The sequence below is a fragment of the Podarcis filfolensis genome (genome assembly GCF_964270895.1).
Source record: "Podarcis filfolensis genome assembly, chromosome: 9".
NCBI classification, from domain to species: Eukaryota; Metazoa; Chordata; class Lepidosauria; order Squamata; family Lacertidae; genus Podarcis; species Podarcis filfolensis.
In genome coordinates, this window is record NC_139610.1 from 74,857,887 (window position 1) to 74,879,740 (window position 21,854).

The window sequence follows — 21,854 nt, forward strand, 5'->3', positions numbered from 1 at the left end:
TTGCAACCAGAGGTACCACTGGACTTTGTTTCTGTGTGTTTTTTCTCTCATTTGAGTGGTGATTTGTATGTGGAATCGCTGCTTTTCCCCCTGGACATCACTTCCGCCATTGACATCCCTGTAATGTCCTTAAAAATCCAGACATATGGATTTCAAACTAGATGCTTATATTGCCTTCAGTGTTTAAGCATTTTTACTCTGCTTTCACTTCGTTGAGGCTTCCTCTGGAGCAAGACCACAACACACAGGGCAGTTGGCAATATAGTGCACTCAATCTTCTAACTAGAATATGTCCTCCTTCTCTGGATACTCATGGGGGATTGCATTATTTCCACTACTTCCTTGCTTCCCTCAACTCATTTGTGTGGGCTTTCCCTTTTCGTTGCTGCGATTCCTTCTCACTACCACTGTTGTCTGAGACATAGTGAGAAGCAGGTGAACAAGCATGCAAGTTTCAACAGTGAAGACAAGGAGGCATAGGAGTCCTCTATATGGGGCCATGTGGGCCCAGGCACCCATAAATTTTCAATGAAGGGGCCGCCCCCCAAAAAAGGTTCTACGCGGCCATGCGCCCACGCTGCAGGCAGTCTGCATTACATGTCGAACGTCACGTGCAAACGTCACAGTGATGTCGTGCAGCCCCAGGCCCCCTCTGTCACCAGAGCAAGGCAAGGAGGCTTTTGTCAGTGGCTTCCTCCACTGGGTGATGGAGCCCTCAGCAGTTGCCCAGCCATGCTGGTCCTTGATGCTGGTCCAGTGAGTGATCACTTTGGGATCCACTTGCCTGTGGCAGTTCTTGCTCACCACAGTTGGAGCTAGAATAAGCCTAGGTATAGTCCTTTCCCCGAGGCAGCCTCTCTCCTCTCTGCAACTGTAGATGCCATCGCTTGGCATTTCCCCTCTGCTCTCCCTGGTGCAGCCAGTGAGGAACCTGTGACTGCAACTGCTATTCAGTCCTCCTTGCTGTTGTGTCTGCCTCACGCAGCTACTGCTGCCTGAATTCAGAAGGAATTTTAATAATAATAATAATAATAATAATAATAATAATAATAATAATTCCATAAGATAGCTTTCCTAGGTATATGCTCTGTGTGGAATCTTGATTGGCTGCTTGTCATGCCCAATCAGGGAGAAGCAGAACCTGAACAAGAAGAGTTCTGGAATGTTCTGCATCAAAGGGCTAGGTGGTTGAGCCGCTGAAGGAACGAACAGCTGCAGGAACAAACGGAAAGGCAAAGAGAAGAAGAACTGACTGAGGCACAACAATATCCCAGCGGTATCCCACGGTATCACAGTGAATGTTATAAATGTTATTCATATGAAACTACTTTATACCCACTGCATCAGTTTGTTGGGTATTTTGCCCAGCTAGTACAATTTCCAGCAGCTTCCTTAGCTCTCAAGCAGGAAGAAGTCCTTTACCAGTTCAACTGGGTCTTATCCTGCAGAGCATCTGGTCTATCATTTAGGTGTCACTCGCAAAGTTCCAGTTCTCCTGTTCTGCTGGGAGAGATGTAATCTCATAGAGGTACCCTGGTGGCAGTAAAAATTTTGCTTAAATACTGAGGGTGGGGGGCAGGATGTTGTTGTTGTTTAGTCCTTTAGTCGTGTCCGACTCTTTGTGACCCCATGGACCAGAGCACGCCAGGCACTCCTGTCTTCCACTGCCTCCAGCAGTTTGGTCAAACTCATGCTGGTAGCTTCGAGAACACTGTCCAACCATCTCGTCCTCTGTCGTCCCCTTCTCCTTGTGCCCTCCATCTTTCCCAACATCAGGGTCTTTTCCAGGGAGTCTTCTCTTCTCATGAGGTGGCCAAAGTATTGGAGTCTCAGCTTCAGGATCTGTCCTTCCAGTGAGCACTCAGGGCTGATTTCCTTCAGAATGGAGAGGTTTGATCTTCTTGCAGTCCATGGGACTCTCAAGAGTCTCCTCCAGCACCATAATTCAAAAGAATCAGTTCTTCAGCAGTCAGCCTTCTTGATGGTCCAGCTCTCACTTCCATATACCACTACTGGGAAAACCATAGCTTTAACTATACGGACCTTTGTTGGCAAGGTGATATTATCTTTAAATTCTATTTTTTCCTTATTATTTTAAGAGTTCGCTCCACTACATTGTCACATGAAGGAACCCAAGATGAAATACCACTTAAAATGAAGAGGTAAAATGGCAGCCAAGGAAAAGTCCCCATCAATGAAGCAATGTAAGCACTTTCCACTTTTATTTATGCTCACTGCTTTTCCAACTGCTCATTAACCACTACATTCTTAATTAAAAGCTGTGTTAACGGTCTACTCCATTATATGGTTCTGAACATAGGATGACGTGAGGAGCCAATCCGAATGAGCAGTTAAAATGGCAGGAGGTCTGACATTCGCAGAAGGCAAGTTGTTTCTGTTTGTATTTTCTCTTCAGAGGAACCCAGGACAACAGGACCCACACTCTCCTCTTGGGAGTGAGGCCCAAATATGTCCCTTCTGCCCCTCTGACTCCTCCTTCCTTCCTTTTGTCTTGGGAGTATGATATCAAGGAGGGGGGCAGAAGGTTATGTCTTGGTTACTGTACGTTTCCGAGCACAATTCAAAGTCTTGGTGCTGATCTTTAAAGCCCTAAATGGCCTCGGTCCAGTATACCTGAAGGAGCATCTCCACCCCCATCATTCTGCCCGGACACTGAGGTCCAGTGCCGAGGGCCTTCTGGCAGTTCCCTCACTGTGAGAAGCCAAGTTACAGGGAACCAGGCAGAGGGCCTTCTCGATAGTGGCACCCACCCTGTGGAACGCCCTCCCACCAGATGCCAAAGAGAAAAACAACTACCAGACTTTTAGAAGACATCTGAAGGCAGCCCTGTTTAGGGAAGCTTTTAATGTTTAATAGGTTATTGTATTTTAGTGTTCTGTTGGAAGCTGCCCAGAGTGACTGCGGCAACCCAGCCAGATGGGCGGGGTATAAATAAATTATTATTATTATTATTATTATTATTATTATTATTATTATTTATCCCTTTTTGAGCTCCTGCCCCACCTTTCTGCTTTCAGGATGCGAACCACCTGGCAGAGTATTTTGAAGGTCATTAGAACCCTGCTGGACCAAACCAAAGGCCTATCTAGTTCAGCATTCTGTTCTCACAGTGCCCAGCCAAGTGCCTAATTTTATGGTCCTTGTGAGGTTATCCAACAGCCATAGGATTTTGTGGACATTCCTTTCCTTTCCTTGTTGCATCTGCAGGAACTTTAGCCGCTGTCCTTCCTTTGCAGTAAAAGGGGGGAAAGGGGATGGTGAAATAGAACAAGTTTTTTTAAAAAATAAAAATATCACTAAGACTTTGGATCTTCTTGATCCAAAAAATTTCCGCTTCTTCCAACGCCCCCGCTCTCCAACCATATCAATGGGAGGTTTGTTGTTGTTGTTTTAAAAAATGCCTATGGGAGGAGAGGAGGAGGAGAGCAGCCAGGTCCCATTTTCTGCCCTGCCATCATGACGCCAGCAGAAATTTGGATTTGGATGCATAAGACTACTATACATATCTAGATCAGAAGCATTGTGAGTTCAGCAGTAAGAACCCTCAAGATCCTAACCAAGAAAAGGCTAAGGAACTAGGACCTGAGAGACCAGGGTTCAGATCCCCACTCGGCCATTAAACTCATTGGGTGACACTGGGCTAGTCACTGCTTCTCAGCCTAACCTACCTCACAGGGCTGTTTGGGGGATCAAATGAGGAGGGGGGAGAACCATGTATGCCACCTTGAGCTCATTGGAGTAAAAAGTGGGGTTAAAATAAAATAAAATAAAATAAACCACTTTAGGAAACAGGTAATCCATGCAACAAAAAGAGGTCACCATGCAGTCTATACACTTATATCCAACCCATTGTATTCCTGGTCATATTGATCAGATCACTCGCTATCAGAAGTCTCTCCCCCACACCTTGCAATATTTAGGAAGTAGTCTGTTATGTATGTACATTACTTAGTGCTGTGTAATTTCTTTATATTTATTTTAAAGAGAAGTTGTTATTTTACAGTGCCACAGGATGCAGCTAAAGAAAGAGCTTCCAAGTCCCAGTTTAGTTCCAGAACTAATATGGAATCAAAAAGTAACATAGGGTCCCGATCCAATGTGGGGTCTAGATCCAATGTGAGTTCCAGATCAAAAATAGGAATGAGAAAGCGACAGCAAAATATGGCAGGTATGTACATTGCACACCTAGCAGTGGTTCATCTCCACCCCCATTGTTGAGCCCGGACACTGAGGTCCAGCGCCGAGGGCCTTCTGGTGGTTCCCTCACAGCGAGAAGCCAAGTTACAGGGAACCAGGCAGAGGGCCTTCTTGGTGGTGGCGCCCGCCCTGTGGAACGCCCTCCCTTCAGATGTCAAGGAAATAAGCAGCTATCTTATCTTTAAAAGACATCTGAAGGCAGCCCTGTTTAGGGAAGTTTTTAATATTTAATGCTGCATTGTTTTTAACACTCGATTGGAAGCCGCCCAGAGTGGCTGGGGAAACTCAGCCAGATGGGCAGGGTATAAATAATAAATTATTATTATTGTCATTATTATTATTATTATTCATCCTGTAATGAGAAGCACAAAAAGGGAAGAGGGAGTGTGGAATTGGGGGGGGGGAGAGGAGTTCAGGTGGGAGGGGTCACTACCGCGCTGCTGGATCTCATGCCCCACCATGTGCTTTGACATCATGATGCCACAGCATGTGTCAGGCATGGAGAATCCTCTCTTCCCCAGTAGCATCAGAGGCAAAACATCCCCAACAACATCCTGAAAGTTTACAGGAAGTCCCAGGAGTCATACTCCTTCGTATTATTTGTTCTTGAATGTGTAGGGACCTACGAGCCCTTGGAGAAGGAGGATCTCCCAAACCTTCCAAGGAGGTCTCTGCCGTCTGCTCTCTCACTCCCTCCTCCTCCACCACTACCTTCAGCTATAATTCAGCTCTGTTTTCTTCTCCTCTTGAAACTGTTGGAGACAAGGGGGAAAACCTTCCCACTCTCCCTCCTCTTCTGAGAGAAGCTGAGCAGACTGAGGGGATACTTCCCAGCTTCCCTGTTCAGTCCAGTCCCTGACAGTGTGCGTCATGACATCACGATGTGGGCGGGCCCAGGTCAGCGCCACTGAAATGTGTTGTGGGAGGTGTGGTTATTGGTTAGGTTTTTTTGTTCTTGTTTTGATTATGTATTTTGTCTTTTTCATGCTACATTTTCTATGTTGTGAACTATCCTGAGATATGCGGATAAAGGACAGTACACAAATAATAATTATTTTTTAAGCATTAGTCAGAAACATGTAGAGAACATCAGGTTGGCAAAGGTTGCTGTAGTGTAGCACCCTGTTCATGGTTAACGCTTAGCTGGAATGAAATATTCAACGCAGCAATAGAGAAATTAAATTAATAATTTATTTGTCAGACAAATAAATGATAGGCACAGTGGTATATGGTTACCAAAGCTCTGCCCACTCCAGCCCTGATGGCCAGCACTTATATTTCCTCAGCCCAGCCTCCTTGCTCCTCCTTTGGCTGCCTCTGTCCAATCAGCCTGGTTGAAATTCCTATTGGCTGTTTGCTAGAACCAATCATAAAAGATACGCCCATTTCCTATTACCTTTTATGGGAGACAAAGAGCTATATTTCCTTCTATCCATAAATGGCAGACAAGTAGCCATATATCTTACATTTGCCTCGACAAGGCACCTTAATTACCAGATCACCTTTTGCCCCTGTTGCCCCTGCATTCCAAAACAAATGGCTAAAACAGATGGCTCATGTTATTACATTCTATCTAAACAGAGATCTTGGGTTCACATTCTCACACACCATCAATGAAATAATAATCTAACATAAGAATCTAACATTTCTTACTTTCTAAATCCTTTGCATAATTACATTAAGCCAACAAAATCTCATACATAACATAGATAGCTTTTTAGAAGAAAAGGCCTTTTCAAAGTAAAAAGGAACTCAGTAAAAACAGCTTCAAAGAAGCCTCTTCAGTTTACACCCCCCCTTTCCCAGCCAGCTGCTTTTCCCATTAGCTCTTGCCCTTTAACTTTAGGAAAATATGGCTAGAGTCACATGGTATTATTTTCTGTTAAACAATAAATCTTACTATTTACCAACTCTTAATTAGTGTTTTTGCAGCTTGATTGTATTCTGTAATATGTAGGGTCAGTATAACCTTTGCTCCCAGCCTGTAATTCCCTTTTAAAACTTTGAGAAATTTGTCTCCTGCTACTGCTATAAATCAGGGGGGCCCTGTTCAGGAGGATAAACAACTGCCAAAGTACTTAGCCAGCTGCTTTTCTGCCTGGCATGAAACATACAAACATTTGCAAATATATCTTTTAAGCTCATTTTAAAATACAGGCCTTGATCAGATGCCTCAGTAGTAGAATGCTTTCCCCAGGGAGTCTCATCTGGCGCCTTCATTATATATCTTTAGGAGCCAGGCGAAAATGTTCCTCTTCAACCTTGGCCTTTGTCTGATTAATTTTCTTTGTACTTCTAAATGTGCTTGGGGGAGGGGGGAGGCTACGGCTTTGATTTGCTCTTGTTCTTGTTTTAATTATGTATTTTGTACTGTTATTTTTATGTTATGAGTCATCCTGAGATCTACGAATGAAATTAAATAAATAAATAGTGGGGGGTGGGGGGTGATAAATTCCTTTATAGAAATATACCCTTCTACTTAGGAACTACTGTCGACCCAAATGTTTCTCATCTTAAAATAGTTTTGTTACCTGGCTTCAAGAACTTTAATTAACTTCATCTGTTTATTTGCATTTTCTTGACTCAGTTGATACTACTGCCAATCCAAATTAACTGGTTGTTCCCAGGCTTCTGCTGCAGAGAAGCAGCCGCATATGATTTCAGGTGTGGGGAATGTGGGCATGGTTTGGGGAAAATATAGATTATTTGAGACAGATACATTTGGAAAACGCCCCTGATGATGTATGGATTCATTTAATATCTATTGTTTCTTAAAGCATTATATAGTTGTATATATGCAAATAATAGTATATATAAGCAAGTACTGCAACACACACACACACACACACACACACACACACACACAAGGACCAAGCTATATTACTAACTGAAGCAAAAGTCTTACGTTGGCTCATTGTAGTTAAAGCCAAATTTTCTTTCTTTTTTGTCTTTCAAGGGAAGCTAGCTGCTCTTCAATCTCCTGTTGGTACATTTATTACAATAATGATGTGCCTGATCCTTTTTTTCGCCACCATTGGAGCTGTTGCTTTTTGTAAGTTCAACTCCTTTTGCAAAGAAAAGCCTTTAGTGTTATCCTGACTTGGTTTATTTCATTGTGAATAAGACTATCAATCTAACCTCTTCTAAGACCTTTTACATCCTCTTAATTTCAAAGAGTGAGCTAAGGGTGTGGTTAAATCTTGCCTGTTGAAATAAACACCCCTGAAATCTTGTCCCTAGACACTTTAGATCAGAGGTTTTCAACCACGGCTCCCTTGACCTACTACATTCTTTCTGCAGCTCCTCTGTGGGGCTCAGGAGCCCAGTTAGGTCATCCCTTGCCTGCAGAGCTGGCAGCCCCTCACCCCTTTTCAAACACCCTCCTTTAAGGAGTATTCCCTCCTCTCTTCTCCCCTTCTCCCCAGCCAGCATGGTGTAGTGGTTAAGAGCAGTGGACTCGTAATCTGGTGAACCAGGTTTACTTCCCCGCTCCTCCACCTGCAGCTGCTGGGTGACCTTGGGCCAGTCACACTTCTCTGAAGTCTCTCAGCCCCACTCACCTCACAGAGTGTTTGTTGTGGGGGAGGAAGGGAAAGGAGAATGTTAGCCACTTTGAGACTCCTTAAGGGGAGTGAAAGGCAGGATATCAAGTGCAAACTCTTCTTCTATATCAAGTCCAAACTCTTCTTCTTCTCTCCTTGGGAGTCCTCTGGGCAGCCGCTGCTGCTGCCCTTGGTCTCTGAGCTGCCCCACCCCCTTGCCCCAAAGAGAGGTGCCTCTTCTAAATGCCCCACAGGGGCCTGGAAAGCTGCTGCTTCTACTTCTTCAGCGCTCACTCATAGTCAAGTAAGATTGTCTTCCATGAATACAGTCTTAACAGTGAGTCCATAAGTGACTGTAGAGGCCAATTCTGGATCCACACATCCTTCCACAGTGGGGACATAGGTTTCCGGGAAGAAGTTGATCATGGTGAGGGTTTGGCAAATGTGCCTTCGTCTTAGCACATTTCTCCCTTTCTTCCTGAGTTCAAGCATCTACCAAGTCCATGACACCTTTGGTAAAGACTGTTCTCCAATTGAAGCTCTCACAGGCCAGTATTGCCCAACTGTCAGTGTTTATATAATCTTTTTTTAGATTTGTCTTTGAGAAAGTCTTTAAACCTCTTTCATTGTCCACCAGCATTATGCTTTCCATTTTTAAGTTTGGGATAGAGTAGTTGCTTTGGAAGACGAAAGATGGCATCAGAGGGGGGAAGGAAGGAAAGAGGGACAGAGGCCAGTGCTGTCCATGGCACCCCTGACCATCATTCAAGGCACTCCAGAGTGCCACGGCACACTGGTTGAAAACCACTTCTTTAGATACTTCCTAAGCCAACATAATGGGACACGGGTGGCGCTGTGGGTTAAACCACAGAGCCTAGGACTTGCCAATCAGGAGGTCGGCGGATCAAATCCCCACGACGGGGTGAGCTCCCGCGGCTCGGTCCATGCTCCTGCCAACCAAGCAGTTTGAAAGCAAGTCAAAGTGCAAGTAGATAAATAGGTACTGCTCTGGCGGGAAGGTAAACGGCATTTCCGTGCGCTGCTCTGGTTCGCCAGAAGCGGTTTAGTCATGCTGGCCACATGATCCGGAAGCTGTACGCCGGCTCCCTCGGCCAGTAAAGCGAGATGAGCGCTGCAACCCCAGAGTCGGCCACGACTGGACCTAATGATCAGGGGTCCCTTTACCTTTTAAGCCAACATAGCTTTTGGGCTTCAGAAACTCACCTGTACAGAGTGAAAATGTGGGTCCATTGAGCTCAGCATTGTTGGAACCAGAGAGAGCTCACCTTGTTTTTTAGGCTCCAAGCAAAAGAGAGGTAGTTTTGATTAATACAAATTGTGTAGTGAAGACCTTTTTACTCGTCCAAGCCTTGTAAATTTAAAGCATTTTTTGCTGGAATGCTGCCTGCTCTTCTAGTCTGAAGATCTGGTTGTGAAGGGACTGCTTTATTTGGTGTTGAAAAGAGGCTCAGGGATAAGGCACAGGGAATGTTGATTCAATATTAGCCCTGGTAATCCCAAGGTAGGAGTGCAGCCATACACGTACTAGTGTGCTGGAACACCATTTCTTTTCCTCTTTTCTAGATCATGAGCGATCAAAAAAAATAGTCTCCCTACGAACAGCAGTTGCGAAGATTAGGGAGTTTATGATCAAAAAGCAACCATCCCTCAAACGCAAAAACGGTAAGCAATGAGTTGCTTGGTGTCCGTCTGTCTTGGGAGACAACGAAAGAGTGAAGTCAAATTGTTGGAAGGTTACAGCACGTGCTGTAGCTGTAGAGATTGATACAGGAGAGACGTGTTTTGCTGTAGTTGGGGCAGATGAAGGTGTCCGGTTGTACTATTGTAGATGCACCATGGAGCTTCTTCTCTCTGCACTCCTCCCAGCACTCATTCCTCCTCTGGCCATTGCTATGGATGCACAACCTGTCTCCAGCCACTGCAGTCGTCTGCAAGGGATTCCCACACAGTTGGGTTCATGGTGCCGGTCTTAATGTCACATCTTTGTAGCGCAGAGTTGGTATGCCAATAGGCCTGGTGCCTGAAGCCAGCTCCATGTAGAGTACATCTTTGGGTATCCAAGGAGGCAATGGATTAGTTAGTAAATTCAGAACCATTCCTACCACACCCAGGGTTATTCTTCTGCAACAGAACTTATTTCCAGTCTTGTCTCAGCAAGGAGCATAGTGGATGGGTTGTGGTGGGACTGAGTTAGGCGCAGTATCCATGTGCAACCCCTTCCCCAGAAAGAGGGGCAGCTGTTCCCCCTGCAGTTGCTCATAGGACTAGAAATTTTGCAGATACCACAACTTTTGTCAGTAGTTTAGACAGCTAAATCTTTCCCACCTTATGACATAAGTATTTTGGCATGGGCTCAGTTAAAAGCAAAAGTATACACTTGGGGGTTCCATTTGGGTAGAAGTTTGAGCTGCTTTCTGTCCTTGGTGATGTGAGCCAGGATTGCTCTTATATGGGTACTGTATTAGAATTCTGATCTTCTTACATGAGGTAGAATATGACAAGCCACCAGAATCTGGGAAATGGCTTTCTAATATATCTGTATAGCTGTTGAGATACAACGGCCTTGAATTGTTTGCATCCTTTAGATTCTGTAATACTTAAAGCAGCTCAGAAGTTGGCAGAAGAATTGCTTGTATGGGATGCCAAAGCACGTGAAGTACAAGCTGGAATTGGTAAGTTATTCTGGAACAGCAATGCTTAAATTTCATAGTATGGAGAGAACCCGCCTTGAAACTGAACTTAGATTCCCTCATCTGCATATTTCTTGAAGGTGCAGTTTCGACTAAACTGCCAATCAGTCTCAAATACCCACCTCCTAGAGAAGATGTATGGAGGGGGAGTCCGTTGTACCCCCACTCAGACATCTGCACTGGCTGCCACTCTATTACTGAGGAAAATTCAAGGTGTAACTATTAGTATATGAAGCCCTCAACACTTTGGGACCAGGTTACTTGAAGGATCACTTCACCCCATATGTTCTCTCTTGCCTGCTTAAGTCTTTGGAACTGACATTTATACAAGTGTCACATAATGTTTGTTCCTCACTTGCAAGAACTGATCCTTCAATCTGGCAGCCTGTACAAATGGAACTGTCTGCCCATTGATACTAGACAGGCACCTCTCCTGTGTTGTTTTCTATGCCTATAAAAACAGTTTTGTTTAGGCAAGTTGTGCAATTTTATTATGTATGGGGGAGTATTTAAAAAATTGTGGTTTTATATATTTTGATAATTTGAATATGCCTGCTATTTATAAAATCTGTTTTATGTGCTATTTTAATGAATATCAGGTACTATTTGTATGTAAAACACTTAGAGACATTTTTTGATTGAGCAATATATTAATCTTGTTAAATAAATGAGAAAAATGGTTGCAAATCTATTGATGAAGGCAAAGATGGAAATGGAAATAAATAAATGGCACTTCATTTAAATAAGTGTATTTGTTATCAGAACGAACATTTCAGAAAGTCAGATCTCTATAAATTATGCTGGAGTATAATGAGTATAACCTCTCCCAACCCTATTTTCCTTCCCTATTCCTGCTTTGATTTAAAGATGAGATTCAAGCAAAAATGCAGTTAAAGTGGATCCACCACAAAGGGGCCCTCTATTTCCTTGAAAACAATGAAAGGACGTGGGAAGGTGCAAGAGACTTTTGTGAAGATGAAAAAGCCATGTTGATTTGTATTGAAACTCAAGCTGAGGAGGTGAGTAGAACACTGAAATGCAGTAAAACCAAGGGCACAATCTTCTGAGATGGTACAGTCTCAAGCCTGGATAAATGTATGTTGATTGGTTGAAGAGTGTGGGAGGAGATTATGAGCTGCTGTGTGAGGTGAGAGTTCACAACACGGGACATAACGTCTCCTTGCACCGGAGTCTACACTACCCAGATAAAAGATGAGGTGAAGCCCATGGGTGTCTGAAGACTGACTCTCTGATCCAAACTACATCATCTGCAGCAAGGTGATGGGCAAAGCCTTGAGGGTGATGGCATTTTCTATTACAGTGGTACCTCGGGTTACATACGCTTCAGGTTACAGACTCCGCTAACCCAGAAATAGTACCTCGGGTTAAGAACTTTGCTTCAGGATGAGAACAGAAATCGTGCTCCGGTGGCACAGCGGCAGTGGTAGGCCCCATTAGCTAAAGTGGTGCTTCAGGTTAAGAACAGTTTCAGATTAAGAATGGACCTCCGGAAAGAATTAAGTACTTAACCAGAGGTACCACTGTATGTTGCTAATGCTAGTGGATTTCATAGTGGATTGGAAATGGTATGAAGTACAGTGGTATCTCGGGTTAAGTACTTAATTCGTTCTGGCGGTCCGTTCTTAACCTGAAACTGTTCTTAACCTGAAGCACCACTTTAGCTAATGGGGCCTCCTGCCGCCGCCCCACGATTTCTGTTCTCATCCTGAAGCAAAGTTCTTAACCCGAGGTACTGTTTCTGGGTTAGCGGAGTCTGTAACCTGAAGCATAAGTAAGCTGAAGAGTATGTAACCCGAGGTACCACTGTAGTGGAGGAAAATGAGGAGGAGGACTTGGCCAAGGGGCAAAGAGGCAGTGCATTAGGGGTTTCTAAGTGCAATCTCACACTTGGGCTTGAAGGTGGAGTGGCAATTTTTACCTCCTCAGGTGACAGGTGGGGAAGTGGTTGAAAGAGGAGATCCAGTTGACAGCTGGGAAGGAAGGCCGCCACACAAGTGAAAGGTGCAGTTACTATCCAGCAGATGTAAAGAAATTGTGGTGAACTTCTGCCAGCTCCAGACCTATAACTCCTCTTCTTGTTCTGTTTTGTTTATTTTCATCCTGCCTTTCACTTTGTGCAGTCCCAAGGTGGCTCATGGCAAGAATTAATACAGATACAACTAAAAACAAACAATGAATTAAACACATGAGCCTGTTTTTCAAAAATCTCACTGAAAATGCCAAATCTATTTAAAAGTATGTACACACACAAAAATCCTTTCTTGGGCCACTTTCACAGTTTAAAATCCAATGTCTATTTCCAGCTCACATGTCTAGAAGTAGCATCCCTAGGTGATCATGGCTATGCCATAACGACAGGCAAATCTTTTTACCCCTAGTCTTAAATTCAGTTCCGTACTTTCACAAAAGAATAATCATTCAGTTTATTCACATGGTAGTGTGTACTTCTCCGATATACACATTTTTGTATGCAATTTTGCCCAAACGTACACAATTTGCAAAGCATTTCCCTTAATGTTTTTGTATGCTATTTTCTGTAACATATGCATTAACAAGCACCCTGGTGTTTTACTGCTAGTGTTTTATTCTGAACAGGCCTTGCATTTCTTCTTCTTTTAAATATAATTTTTATTAAATTTTACACATTTTTTCCAGCACAGCATCTCCAACACAACATAACAATCCTTGGCTGTCATAGCCTAGGACTTCCATCAACCCCTTCTAATGGTTTTCTGAATTCCTTTCTAATTATGCATTTTATTACTATGCTTATTGTTTTAGACCCAATCTTACATCAGCTAATCTTGATACTTCTCACAATAATCTGGATAGTCCTCCTTACAATACTCCTCCTTACAAAACTTTTTGCAATCCTACAAGCGATGTCAAGTAGTTACAGTTGTCTTTCAAATATAACATAAATTTCTTCCAGTCCTTTAGGAAAGGCTGGTCCCGTTGGTTTCGAATTTTCCCTGTAAATCTTGCCAGCTCAACGTTGTCCATCAATTTTATTTGCCACACTTCTTTTGTTGGCATTTCTTCTTGCTTCCATCTTTGGGCTAATAATATTCTTGCTGCAGTGGTCACGTATAAGAACAGTTGTTTTTTACCATTTTTTTAAATTTCTGTACCTACGATACCCAATAAAAGAGCTTCTGGTTTTTTTGGAAATGTATATTTCAACATTTTTTTGATTTCGTTATAAATCATTTCCCAGAAGTCTTTCACTTTTTTACATTCCCAATACCTATGGTAAAACATGCATTCTTTATTGTTACATTTCCAACATTTATTATTCGTTTTATACATTTTGGCTAGTTTCACCGGTGATATATACCATCTGTACATCATTTTCATTATATTTTCTTTTAATGCACTGCAGGCAGTAAAGTTTATTCCCTCTCTCCATAACCTCCCCCAACCATCCATTGGTATATTATGCCCTATATCTTTAGCCCAATGTATAATTACTGATTTGACTTCTTCATCTTTTAGATGCCATTCCAATAGTAATTTATACATTTTAGATAATATTTTAAACTTATTGTTTAACAGTTCCAATTCAAATCTCGATTTAATATATCCAAATCCATTTTTCCTTTTATCTTCTTTAAACATTTCATTGACTTGATGATAATGCAACCAATCATTCACAAAAATTTCAACCTCTTCACGCGGCTTTAATTTCCATTGGTTTTCCATCTCCATCATTAACTGTTCATAGGTGGCCCAATTTGTATTCATATTTATCTTTTTCACATTCATTGCCTCTAATGGTGAGAGCCACCATGGTGTTTTACGTTCCCAATAGATTTTTATATGTATCCCATACTTCATACAGTGACTTACGAAATATGTGGTTTCCAAATCCTTTATGAACATTGACTTTATCATACCATAGATATGCATGCCATCTGAATCGAATCCTTTCAGATCTAAGAGATCTGTATTCTCTAATAATATCCAATCCCTCAACCAACAAAAGCATGAAGCCTCATAATACAATTTCAAATCTGACCTTGCATTTCATAACACCACCACCTGGCCATTGGGTTGGTTGCCTGGCATCTCCAAATTCTGAAATACAGCAGGCAAAGCAGAGGGGTCAAGAACTTAGCATGTATACCTGAGAGCTGGGTGGATGAGCTCGGTGGCCCTATGCCGCCCCAGCTGTGTCCACCTGGGTACTTGGTGCAGCACCATTCTGAGTCAGAGGGTTGTGTTGGCCAAACAGGTGATTGATTATAATGATCTATTTCATAGTTAGAGTGCCTGACTGTACTGGGAAAGGATGTTATACAGCTGTCAGTCAGCACCAGTATTCCCTGTTTATAGACCCCAAGAGCAGACAGACACAGAATGCCCTTTCAATTCGTTATTCACTCCCTGCCTCTTTGCAAACTCAAGCTGATTTAGAAACTGCTGTGAGGAGAGTTGAAAGAGGCAGAAAGAAATGAATGGCAGTGATTGCAGAGATACCTATTCTGAATAAATTTGTCTCTGATGGTTCTGTTAACTAATAAATGAAACAAATTGGCCTTGCATATTTTTATGTTGCACAAGCGGTATGTATAGCTTGTTCAGACATTTATTTACATGAATATAGGAGAGGAGAGCCTGTCTCTGATGCAACTTTCTCCCTTTCCATGCAATTTTCACTCCTGCAGAATGTCTGGAAGGTGCTATTGTGTTCCTAGGTAAAATATGCAGTATGAAAGGATTTGCAAAAAGATTCTGACCCCTTATTTCTAGGAAATACTTTCTGTTCTCTTTGTAGGAATTCATAGAGAAACAAGTCTTTCCTACATACAAAGACCATTGGGTTGGAGTCTATAATACTGGGGGATGGAAATGTATTGATGACCAGGCACCTAAAAGCACGTGAGTCTCTGAATAAAATTATATTGTAGCACCCTTTCCTTCTCTGCACTCACATTCTGCAGTCTTCCAAATGAGCCCAGTGTGGGTGGTGTTGCCTTGATCCCCTTCCTCTTATTGTATTTGATTAATCAGAAATACATTATAGTTAAGTAATAGTATGAGCAGTAACTGAAATATGAACAGCCGATGCAAAAGGATAAAGGAAAAAATAATGAATGATAAAATTATAAACTATTTTAAGTAAAGGATTGGGATGTAGAGAAAAGTGTGTATTTTGATGCAGTAAGACGTGAGGAGAAGGGAAACACTGCAAAAACAGGGTGGAAGTCAATTTAAAATTTCTATTAAATTTTATTGTATTGCATTCTATTGTATTGTCAAAAACATTGATATAAATACGTCCTTTTAATCTGTTTAGGTGTTTAGCATATATGAGATCCAGTACACTCTAGGAAGGCTCAAGTAGACCTCACACAACCAACGTTGGATTTTCTCTATAACATTGCTTTATTGATTAACAAACATGACAAGACAGGGAACATGCACTCAATCACACACACATTCATACATTTCCCATACTCACCACTCTACACTGGATTGATCAGACCCAGTAAGAGTCACGAGTGACTGGATAACAGCTACAGATAGGTAGCCGTGTTGGTCTGCCATAGTCAAAACAAAAAAAATTTTTTTTTCTTCCAGTAGCACCTTAAAGACCAACTAAGTTAGTTCTTGGTATGAGCTTTCGTGTGCATGCACACTTCTTCAGATACACTGAAACAGAAGTTGCCAGATCCTTCTATATAGTGAGAAGGTGGGGAGGGGTATTACTCAGAAGGGTGGTGGGAATGGGTGATTGGCAGATAGCTGTGATGAGCCTGTTGATAACAGCTGTCAATGTCTGGCACACAACCGAGGCTGGAGGGCTTTGCAATTTATACACAATGTTGTCCATCTGATGCTTGGCAACTCCTGAAGCTTACACAACTCCTTACTCCTTGTTGTTGGTATGTTTTTGGCATCTCACATCCTTGTCCTTGGCATCATTTCACAGTTCTTATCTGATCTGAATGTTGTGTAAAGTTGTAAAGCCCACCTCCAAGCCTCCTTTCGCGTACCGTTCCCGGCACACACTGTTTTTGCCAAAACATTATGATGTTTCCCACATTCCATTAGCTCTTATACAACACAGTTCGTGATCAGTTCACTGACAGTTCAAAGACATTGCATCCATTTTGTGGTGTTCTTCAGCGATCTTTTTGGCCCATGCAAACCATACCATTTGCTATATATAATAATAATAATAATAATAATAATAATAATAATAATAATAATGGGAGGCCCCATTAGCTAAAGTGGTGCTTCAGGTTAAGAACAGTTTCAGGTTAAGAATGGACCTCCAGAACAAATTAAGTTCTTAACCCGAGGTACCACTGTAAAAGCAATGAATGTCACTCAAAACTCATGTCACTCATGATTCCATGGTCCTCTAGTGTCCATTTATGACTTTTTCAACTGATAAGACAATTAGGTCCCTACCACATTCACACAAACAACTATAGTGCAATGCATTTTGCTGATGGGACTGTCTTCATCTCACTTGCGGAGGAGGGAATAGGAGGAAGATTCTATTGATCCTTTTTCCTGAGTTGTAACTGCAATGTACAGTATAGATTATCTATCTATCTATCATTTGTCTATCTATCTGTCTATCATCTATCTATCTATCTATCTATCTATCTATCTATCTATCTATCCATCCATCCTGCTCCCCCCATTTTCCTAGAATAGGTGTTAAACTAACTCACCTGTAATTTGCTTGATAGGGATGGAGAAAATCCTGGTAGGAATGAGTTCCCCCTGCTGGCCATGACAGACTGTGTCTTGAATTCTTCAGCTGCTCTACTGGGGGAAGAGTCATCCATTCTCCAGAACAACCCTGCCTGTGGTCTACAACAGGGCCTTTTTTTGAAAAATTCATCCTCCTTGAATTTGTGAAGTTTTTTCACCTTCCTTCTTCTGAATTTTGCTTTGTTCACTGCCTATTTCTGTTCTATTACTGTTATCTTTCATGGCGCAGGTTTTCTTCCCCTGCCTTAATTTCAGCGCTGTCTCCCACTTTGATTTCCCTTTGCTGTTCTCTCTGCTCCCTGGGGTCTTCATCTTCTCCCTTCTCCATCCCATCTCCACCACAGAGACAGGAATGTTTTGACTTTGCTTTCACCTGGCTGGGCATGGGAGGTTTATTAGTGACTTTTTCTGAGATTGGACTTTGGTATACCTCATGTCTCTTAGCATGCAGCTGCCAGTTTGAGCGTTTTTATGACTGGTCTCTGTGAGAAGAACCTGAGCTTACAGGGTTAAACAGCTCAGAGTGTACGCCCTGCCTACTATTTGGGAGGGGGGAGATTCTGCGTCATATCCGAGAGTCTCCAGCCTTTGTTCTTTCTCTCTACTTTCGCTTTTGAGGAGAGTGGACGTGTTTTCATGATGCTGTTCGACAATGGATAGTTTCTGCTTAAATAAAGCTGCTTTTAGCTGCTAAGATCCTGAGTGGACTTTATCTAAGCACACTAGAGTAAGCACTGGAGCTTACAGCTTTCTCTGACCGCTGCTGCTGATCTCTGCGTGTTGCTCAGAGCATCGGAATGTCTCCTTTGAAGCAGGCTGGACGCCTGGATTTATCTGAGCACTAAATCAATCACTTTAATGATGGGAGGTTTATCAGTGGCTTTTTCTGAGATTGGACTTTGGTATACCTCATGTCTCTTAGCATGCAGCTGCCAGTTTGAGCGTTTTTATGACTGCTCTCCCCTTTGAGCCCTAGTTTACCTGCCCTTATAACATTTTGATGTTTAGGGCTGTGTTGCTGGTGGCACTCACTTTAGCACAAAGAGTTTCAGAGTAGGAGGCCTAGTCTTCTGACCTCCAAGTCTGCATTTTTCATCAAGGTAGCCACCTCAGCTACCTGTAATGGTAATTTTCCCATTGTGGATCTTTGTAGGGTGACAACATGGCCTTCTCCGTGAAGCTTTGTAAAGCACTATAAAATAGGCTCAGGGATGCGGGTGGCGCTGTGGTCTAAACCACTGAGCCTCTTGGGCTTGCCAATCAGAAGGTCGTGGTTCAAATCCCTGAGACGGGTAGAGCTCCCGTTGCTCGGTCCCAGCTCCTGCCAACCTAGCAGTTCGAAAGCACGTCAGTGCAAGTAGATAAATAGGTACCGCTCCGGCGGGAAGGTGAACGGCGTTTCTGTGCACTGCTCTGGTTTCGCCAGAAGCGACTTAGTCATGCTGGCCACATGACCCAGAAAAACTGTCTGCGGATAAGCACCGGCTCCCTCAGCCTGCAAAGCGAGATGAGCACCGCAACCCCAGAGTCGTCTGTGACTAGACTTAACTGTCAGGGGTCCTTTATCTTTACCTTTTATAAAATAGGCTCACTTTCATCTGCTGATGCAGTATTTGAGGATAAGGCCCTCCAGAGAGCCTTGCCACAATAGGTGGATGCCAAGGAAGGCCTCCTTGGACTGAGGAACACTACCCTGATGTTTGCCTACCAGAAGTGTCTTCCATCCTTATGAAGCAAAAATGGAAATTTTACTTAGCATTAATTTCTATTTGATGATAAGGATGAGGACATTCTGCCTGCCTCTCCTTCCTCTGTGCCCCACCCCCAGAAGGTTTTCATGGCTTAGGGCTTCTGTCAGTGCCTTATAGCTTTCAAACGTTGTTTAGAATATTAGTGTCTTGTCTTGCCTTGTTTGCCTTTCCTCCTCAAATGTTTTCAGGGCTGTTTCTTCTTTCCTCTGTGTCTCTCAGTGCTCTTTCTTTGAAGTTACACCTCTGGGTGGATAGATTCCATTTTTCAAGTTGTGGTTTTTTGGGGGTCAAGGAGTTTGCCTTTGCTTTGCCAGTTGAGAGGGATGGCAGCATGATTCTCCTTGCCTACCAGAGAGGAGCTGAAGAACTCAAGACCCTGTCTGTCACAGCCAGGAGGAATCGTCATCGGCACCAGGAAAGTCCTCTGTTCGTTTCATCAGATAGGGATTTGCAGTATGTAAAAATTCCATTTTTCAAAGTTCCCCTGTTGATCCCATTTAAGAAATTGTCCCTGCGTTGGCTCCTTTCCAGTCTGCAGGTACGGAAGGTGATTTTAGGCTAGGAGAGAGCAGACATCCAGTCTGAATTGACTACTGATTAGTGCTGCCATTTGTTTTTAGATTCTGGAGGACTGGTATGCCAAGCCTGACCGTGCCAAATCCCTGTGTCTATATAATAGGTTTCTGCCGGGATTCAAGAGGCTGTTGGGAAGACACCAACTGCAGGGTCCGAAAACGGAGCATATGTAAGAAGAAGCCTGATAAAAGATGGTACACATGAAGCCCTTGAAACTGGATTCCACAATCTCTCCACTAAAACAAAGACAATGCATCAATCCCTCCTTTAAAGAGTCAACTATCCAGGTTGTGGAATTAGGACATTTAAGAGCTCAAGTCTTTTACATCAGCAGTCAAAAGCACTTTGTCAAATCTGGTTCCTCCATGCTGGAAAAAAGACACTTTATTTTGCAACCACAAAGACTTGGACCTCCAATAAAATAAAGTGTGGAAGAGTTCAGTCATAGCCTGCTTCGAGTTGCAATAAATTAATTTGGTAAATCTACCATGGCTTTGCATCATTCTTAAACAAGGCACGGGTCTTGGAGGTACTCAAACTACTTTGGAATCTGAGGTGAAGTTGACTGGCTCTATGGCTCCAGAGCCTTGGGAAGGATTCTAAGGTGATTTATAAATCAAAACAAAACAAGGTAGCGAGCACTGGTTGTCCCACACCCTTTAAAATTAAGATATCATTGTGTTCTAATTGAATGTTACAAATATAAACATTGCTTATGAGAATCTTTGAAGAAGGTGAAGGCATTAATCATTCCGATTGAGACTTTTTGCAGAGATGCATTATATATATATATATATATATATATATATATATATATATATATAATTTATAATGTGCCTTAACTGAAAGTATTTAAATTATGGAGCTCTGTATCCATTTACCACATCCTGATATGAAATAGCCTGGTAGTTTATGATGAGAGCCAGTAATAAAATTATACCCTTTTGTTTCCAGTACAGACTTCAGCACGGGAAAATTGAAATTTGATAATCCTAGACCAAGATATGGTCCAAATTTATACTAGTGTCTCCAAGCAGATGGTCTAAACCTAGGAATATTTAGCATCAGCACCCCAAGACATCTTGCTTCCCCATTAGGTTTCCAAGGAAATCTCCAAAGCCATAGCTTTAGTCTCAGCGCAGACCAAAGTCAAGCTTCTCTGTCTCTTTTTCCAGCTTTTTCCCTGACTAAACAAAAGCTAATTTTTCTCCTGTTCTCCTCCCTACAAGAGGATGTGGTCTTCAGACAGGTGATGAGATGAGAAAATTACCACCTCCTTTGGGGAGCACCATTAGCTTAATTGTTTCCATGGCAACATGGTCAACCCGTTAGTTACTGAAATAGGATGCTTAACAGACCTGCCAGTGCCATTATCTTAGCAAAGAGAATGGTTGTCTCATAATGGCATGTGATTGACAGGTGGGTGGTCCTGCCCACAAATTTGGCCCACAAGGTTGAGCATGATAAGGACCTGTTCTTTGGGGCCAAAAGGTTTTCCCACCTCTGACATAAGACAATTTGCTGTTTACATTGGTCGTTTTCTGGGTTGGGTGTCAGGAGCTCATCCTACACTCGAGTAGGACCCTGGCAGAGACACCTGCCCGACTGGCATGTTCTCTCCCTCCTGGTTGATCATTCGGGAGCTTCAAAGCTTTCTTCAGTCTGAACATCACAGCAACCGATGCCAACAGACACCGGCACACTTAGGGATCCACAGAGTCTTTGCAGCTTGCGTAACAGACCTCAGCAACTTAGCATTTTGGCTAATCTACTTTATTTACATATAAACACACACAGGGCACTGCAACATGGCTCCCTCTCTCTCTAGCATCAGACAGCAAAGAGAAAAAAGAACAAAGGATAATAGTCCCACTTCACGGAACACAGGAACACAAACATCCTGTCTCCATCACTTCCCACTCTGTGGAGTCAAAACATACACCGTCATGTGAAAGACAACAATCCCATGACTGCAATCACGGGGAATGAATCTTCAACAGGGTGATTATTACAGGTGTTTTTTTGCCTCCCTTCCACCCTGCCAGGAAGAGTTCAGAAAATGTCTTGCATTTGATTTCTATTTCCCCTTATGACAGAGCAGCCAGGCAGAATAGTAGCCATGTCTTTGGTATGCTGAAGGCAGCTGAAGGCAGTATGCCTCTGAACAGTCATTGCTGGGAATCACAGGTGGGGAGAGTGGTGTCACATTCAGAGTCTGCTTCTGGGCTGCTAATAAGCATCTGGTTAGCCATTGTGGGCACAGGATGCTGGACCAGATGGGTCTTTGGTCTCATCCAGCAGGG

The 21,854-nt window shown here is 42.8% G+C and overlaps 1 protein-coding gene across 3 annotated transcripts; it reads left to right on the forward strand.

Annotated features, from left to right (window-relative positions):
• The first annotated feature begins 1,154 nt into the window (after positions 1-1,154).
• On the forward strand, positions 1,155-20,037 carry LOC310742390 (C-type lectin domain family 10 member A-like). Of its 3 annotated transcripts, none has more exons than XM_083571822.1 (10): positions 1,155-1,286; positions 2,100-2,204; positions 2,321-2,384; positions 4,025-4,189; positions 7,175-7,270; positions 9,345-9,443; positions 10,367-10,453; positions 11,339-11,490; positions 15,270-15,373; positions 19,596-20,037. In XM_083571822.1, the coding sequence occupies exons 3-10, from the start codon at positions 2,357-2,359 to the stop codon at positions 19,753-19,755; spliced, it is 891 nt and encodes a 296-aa protein (XP_083427948.1). In that variant the 5' UTR covers positions 1,155-1,286; positions 2,100-2,204; positions 2,321-2,356; the 3' UTR covers positions 19,756-20,037. The 3 variants fall into 3 exon arrangements, with proteins under 3 accessions (XP_083427948.1, XP_083427950.1, XP_083427949.1); XM_083571824.1 differs by having other exon boundaries at positions 19,655-20,037; XM_083571823.1 differs by having other exon boundaries at positions 1,178-1,276.
• The last annotated feature ends 1,817 nt before the right edge of the window (positions 20,038-21,854 follow it).